Below are 6,042 nucleotides of genomic sequence, written 5' to 3' on the forward strand. Positions count from 1 at the left end.
ACTAGCCAGATCTTTGTGGTTATGTTCTCTAGCCAGATCTTTGTGGTTATGTTCACTAGCCAGATCTTTGTGGTTATGTTCACTAGCCAGATCTCTGTGGTTATGTTCTCTAGCCAGATCTTTGTGGTTATGTTCACTAGCCAGATCTTTGTGGTTATGTTCACTAGCCAGATCTTTGTGGTTATGTTCACTAGCCAGATCTTTGTGGTTATGTTCTCTAGCCAGATCTTTGTGGTTATGTTCACTAGCCAGATCTTTGTGGTTATGTTCACTAGCCAGATCTCTGTGGTTATGTTCTCTAGCCAGATCTTTGTGGTTATGTTCACTAGCCAGATCTCTGTGGTTATGTTCACTAGCCAGATCTCTGTGGTTATGTTCACTAGCCAGATCTCTGTGGTTATGTTCTCTGGCCAGAAGTGTTGTTAAGAGCTGAAACAGTCTGGCACTCAGGGTAGTGTGACACCATGTTTGAAATCATCTGTTTTGATGCGTCAGAAGTATCTTATTTTTAGCAAAAGTATGTTAATTTATGATTTCGACTTTAGTCTAATCTCCTTCTTCTATCCACGGGCCAATTTGAAATGGCTCCCTATTCCCTATGCAGTGCACTACTTTTGACCAGAGCCCTATTTAGACCTGTCATAGCCCTATGAGGCTTTGGCCAATAGAAGTGCACTAAATAGGCAAGGGGAAGCCATTTCGGATTTAACTGTTAGTTGGCTTTCTTCTTCTGCTTCTCCTGGAAGAAGTCATTGCAGGCTACGGTCAGGGCCGCCACCAGAACCACAAACTCATTGAAGTCCACCTCGTTGTCTTTGTTGGAGTCCAGATCATTCATGATCTTCTCCACCAGCATGGGGTCTTTCTGAGACTGGAAATGAAAAGAAACAACAATTAATCAATCACTAAATCAGTCAATCAAAGATCTAACCACCAACCAAATCATTTTAAACCTTGATAATCTGAAGGATGGGGCTAGGGGAATGTAACCTCTCTCCAATGAATATACAGATCTATGGATGCAAGGACTGACAGTCCTTGAGATCAACATCATTTTGAGTCTAAAGATATAGGCATATCTCATAATTAAAACAACAATTGAACAGCAGCAAATATTCTACACTGTAACTCTAATGTATTCTGTTCCACTGAGCTTACTCCAGGCCTCCGACTCACTCTACCACTCTACTCACTCTACCACTCTACTCACTCTAGCACTCTACTCACTCTACCACTCTACTCACTCTACCACTCTACTCGACAGGAAATAGACCGTACTGAATCATGTCTCATGTCGCCCATTGACCAATCTGGATTCAGCTGCTTGGCCAATAAACAAGTCCCCTCATGACAGCAGGCTGCAATTAGGCCCTGTGTCAATCTCCCAGCCAGAGATCTGAGATGGAGATGGGGGAGATCTGAGGAGAGACGCCTCAGGCTCTGAGTCATTGGATTCATGGTGCTGGAGCCCCATCCCAGATATTAGACCGCCAAAGGCACTGACTGGGCACCGCACAGCACAGCAGGGCACCACACCACACAGCCAATGTCCACTGGAATCCAGAGTGACGCTGGCGATAATCAATGAACCATAAGCTGAGAACCATCAGAGGTGTGTATGTGCACTTGTGTGTGTGTGTGTGTGTGTGTGTGTGTGTGTGTGTGTGTGTGTGTGTGTGTGTGTGTGTGTGTGTGTGTGTGTGTGTGTGTGTGTGTGTGTGTGTGTGTGTGTGTGTGTGTGTGTGTGTGTGTGTGTGTGTGTGTGTGTGTGTGTGTGTGTGTGTGTGTGTGTGTGTGTGTGTGTGTGTGTGTGTGTGTGTGTGTGTGTGTGTGTGTGTGTGTGTGTGTGTGTGTGTGTGTGTGTGTGTGTGTGTGTGTGTGTGTGTGTGTGTGTGTGTGTGTGTGTGTGTGTGTGTGTGTGTGTGTGTGTGTGTGTGTGTGTGTGTGTGTGTGTGTGTGTGTGTGTGTGTGTGTGTGTGTGTGTGTGTGTGTGTGTGTGTGTGTGTGTGTGTGTGTGTGTGTGTGTGATGGTGATGGTGACCGTTGGATGGTTTCTGTCAGTCAAGCCAAGCCAGCCTGTGATACAGAGTAGTGACATGGAGCTAATGGAGGTATGTAGCACACACACACACACAGCTTGACTCTCTTTGTACAAATCTCATTGAAATTTACGTGAAAAGTCAGTATTTGGCACTTTGACAAGTAGTGCACTAAATTAGGAATAGGGTGCCATTTGTGGCGTGTCCTGAATGTGTATTCGACTGTTACCAGGACACCGTCTCTATACTTGTCAGAGGCACGTCGGTGGGTGGAGACTAGTGACATCAGAAGAGAGTAGTCCAAGTTTATATTTGGAGGTGATGTGGGTCACTGGTGATGATGCATAGGCACCTGAGGCTTCCTTCCATCAAAGGGAGGGAGAAGATGTAGAGAGAAAAAAAGGAGGGAGGAGAGATTTGTCTCTACAACCCCTCACTCATTCTCTCATGGTATGAGGCTCATCCATTAGAACACAGACAGGCAGGTTTACTCCCCAAACACACTCGCATACACACAATCCTGTTTAACTAATCTTGCGGGGACACGCAATTTATAACGTTTCAAAATCCTATTTTCCCTAACCTTAACCCTAACCTTAACCCCCAAACCTAACCTTAACCCTAACCCTAAATCTAACCCTAATTCTACCTTAACCCTAAACCCCCTAGAAATAGCATTTGACCTTTTGGGGACTAACAAAATGTCCCCAGTTGGTCAAAACAACCCCCCCCCACACACACACACGCCCACTCCTCTGCACCATCACGGCCACTGCAGCATGGTAGATTATCTACAACAACCTACTACAATCAGACAGGGCAGTGAAGAGTAACTACTATCTTGCCTGCTTTCACAAAAGTACAAAAGCAAGAGACTTACACTCAACTTAACCAGAAATCAAAACTTCACAGCGGCTAAACTAATCCAGCGTAATGTAGAACGAGAAATGTCAAATCAGGTCCCTTTGCATGAATGTTTTCTTCTTGCCTACCCTTTTGGATAACTAGATAACTCTACCATTCACTTAATCAACTATGTTCTGCTTTGTCTGTCCCCATAAGAGAACACCTTGAATAACCCACTTGGTTGCAGGTTGAACCCTTTTGGTTGCAGGTTGAACCCTTTTGGTTGCAGGTTGAACCCTTTTGGTTGCAGGTTGAACCCTTTTGGTTCCAGGTACAACCCTTTTGGGTTCTACCTGGAACCAAAAAAGGTTCTCCTATGGGGACAGCTATAGAACACTTTTAGAAACCTTTTTTCTAAGAGTGTAATTATATGCTTTCTAGCCACTGAGGCATATCGAAGAACAGATAAACAACATTGCCACGTCTCTAAGAATCATGTAAATGTTGTGTAGTAGGTCTATAATTGGAACAAATGAACACAACAGACCACATGGATTTGTACAATCCTGACATGAGTGAATCGGATAAATTCAATATGTATTTGGTTGTCTAATTCATCTTTCAAGTCTCAATGGGTAATCAAGTAGCATCAAAAAGCCCCCGAACATATCCATAAGTACAGCATAAATATCGCTAATGTTCATCATGAAATGAATGCTGTTATTCAAGACAGCTAGCTTCTTATTTGAGGTTCAACACACAGCTAAAACAGATGAATATAAATATAAATGATACAGTTGTTTTTTTCTATTCATGCTACTGTGTTTTACAGTGAACTGGCTCTATGCACATTCACTAGACTACACATACTACACTGACACTCCAACACACACAGACATACACACACACACACTACATACGCTCACACAAAATAAACACACACACACACACACACATGCATATAGACGCCACACATACACACTCACACATAGACACACTTTCACATTTTTCACATAACATACGCTGTTGCTACTCTGTTTATTATATCCTGATTGTCTAGTCACTTTTAACCCTTACCTACATGTACCTACTGTATTACCTCAATTACCTCAACTACCTCGCACCCTGCACATTGACTTGGTACTGGTTCTGGTTCTGCTAGTATAAAGCCTCGTTAATGTTTTTATTGTTTCACTATTTCCTTTTTATTTAGCAAATATTTGTCTTACTTTTTAAACTCTGCTTTGTTGAGAATGGGCTCGTAAGTAAGTAGCATTTCACGGTAAAGTCTACCTGTTGTATTTGGCGCATGTGACCAATACATTTATTAACAATTAAATAGTGTTTCGGGGCCTTTCAATTGCTAAACACTGTCTGGTGAAGAGAATACCAAAATAATGTCAACATATATTGAGATTGATAAAGGATAAATATTAAACAGCTTTTTTACCATGAGAAAGTCAGTGAGTTCACTGTTCAGTAGCTGTTTCAGCTCTCCCTTGTTGAGCTTGTATTTGTCTCCGTCGTTCCCGGAGTATTTGTAGAAAACTGTTATAAGTGCGTCCATGGCACTCTGGAGTTGGCTTGGCATGGTGCTGATAGGAGGACAATGTCTTTCACGACCTACTGGGGAAAAGTGTAAGGGAAAAACAATTTCAAAACAGTTTAAAGTCTACGTTTATTAAAATAAAAGTCAGAGTTAAGTCTAAATCTATGGCCGCAAGTATTCAAAAGCACACAATAGGCGACATGTACAAATATTAGATATTACTCTACAGACAGACATACAATAACATATGGTGAGACATAACAAAAGCTCTATAGGAGAGGTGGTGTTCCTACCTGGTTAGAATCCTGGGCTAGTGTGATCTGAGAGAGGTTGCAGCATGGCTTGTTTATCTACAAATCAGTGGAAACATGACGTGTCATCATTCATCGCCATAGCAATAATTAATTGCACAGGTGAGAGACCCATGGTAACATGGTAACTGTGTCTTCTTGCTCTGCTTTTAATCAAAGGCCCAACGGTGGCGCCGTGAATAACAAAACATGTTCCCATATAGGCCCTGGTGTCCCCTGTGGGTTCACTTTAGTCACAGGAGGCCCTCAGTGTTACTCCAGTGGAGAGATACTGCACCACACCAGATGAAAATAGATCTATGTACAATATGTGTCTCGGCTGCATTGAATGGGATTGTACAGGATATGTTCTTTATGAAGAATATGGGAGAACAAGGTGAAGTGGTTTTCAGTTGGAATTTTATGGCGTTACTTCATTTCCCTTAGTTCATCAGTCACTGTTCTGAATGTTGGTTCACCTCTCTCTCTCTGTCTCTCTCTCTCTCTCCCAATTCAATTCAATTTGCTTGATTGCAATGACGCAACAGTGTACATATTGCTGAAGCTTATTTTGGATATTTACAATATAAAAATGAGAATCAAAATGGTCAACGGGACAACAGTAACAACAATAACCAAGTGTCAAAATAACCAGACATTCAACAAGAACAATAAGCATACAATAGAGTACATGTGCAGTTTGATTGGTTAGTCAGACACTGTCCCTCAACTTATGGCAGGCAGAATTGTAGTGCTCTCTCTATCTCTCTCTGTCTCTCTCGCTCACTGTCCCGCTCACTGTCTCTCTCTCTTTCTCTTTCTCTGTCTCTCAATTCAATTCAATTCAATTTGCTTTATTGGCATGACGTAACAATGTACATATTGCCAACAGTAACAACTGTCCAACTGTCCCTCAACTTATGGCAGGCAGCAATGTAGTGCGCTGCCAACCCACAGCTCTCTGCATCCTCCCCCAACAGGACGGGTAGCCTACTCTCATCAGAGAGGACTTTGAAACCTTGAATAAGTGTTTCAAATTTGGGGAAATGACACTCTCTAATTGTTTTATATTTTTGATATCAGGAAATGCGTCTCAGGTTCTGCTGTTTTGCAGCGGTTGCACAGCCTTTCCTCTACAGGGAGCCAGGTTTTCCTGTGTCTACCCTTCTCAATGGCTGTGCTCACTGAGGTTTTTATAAGGTTTTGATCAGTAACCATGGTCAAATATTTAGCCACAGTGTACTGTCGATTTAGGGCCAGATAGCAGTGCATTTTGCGTTGTGTTTGTGTTTCCCAATAAGCAATATAGTTTTGTTTT

The 6,042-nt window shown here is 42.4% G+C and overlaps 1 protein-coding gene across 2 annotated transcripts; it reads right to left on the reverse strand.

The window, feature by feature from the left end:
* Nucleotides 1-272: 272 nt before the first annotated feature.
* s100z (S100 calcium binding protein Z) lies at nt 273-4,864 on the reverse strand. 2 transcript variants are annotated; one of them, XM_035775773.2, is made up of 3 exons: nt 4,728-4,864; nt 4,336-4,511; nt 273-871 (listed from the first exon to the last, which is right to left on the reverse strand). In XM_035775773.2, exons 2-3 carry the CDS (start codon nt 4,474-4,476, stop codon nt 713-715), a joined length of 300 nt encoding a protein of 99 aa, XP_035631666.1. In that variant the 5' UTR covers nt 4,477-4,511; nt 4,728-4,864; the 3' UTR covers nt 273-712. The 2 variants fall into 2 exon arrangements, with proteins under 2 accessions (XP_035631666.1, XP_035631667.1); XM_035775774.2 differs by having other exon boundaries at nt 4,336-4,508; nt 4,728-4,841.
* Nucleotides 4,865-6,042: the final 1,178 nt, after the last annotated feature.

This window comes from Oncorhynchus keta, chromosome 9, assembly GCF_023373465.1.
Source record: "Oncorhynchus keta strain PuntledgeMale-10-30-2019 chromosome 9, Oket_V2, whole genome shotgun sequence".
NCBI classification, from domain to species: domain Eukaryota; kingdom Metazoa; phylum Chordata; class Actinopteri; order Salmoniformes; family Salmonidae; genus Oncorhynchus; species Oncorhynchus keta.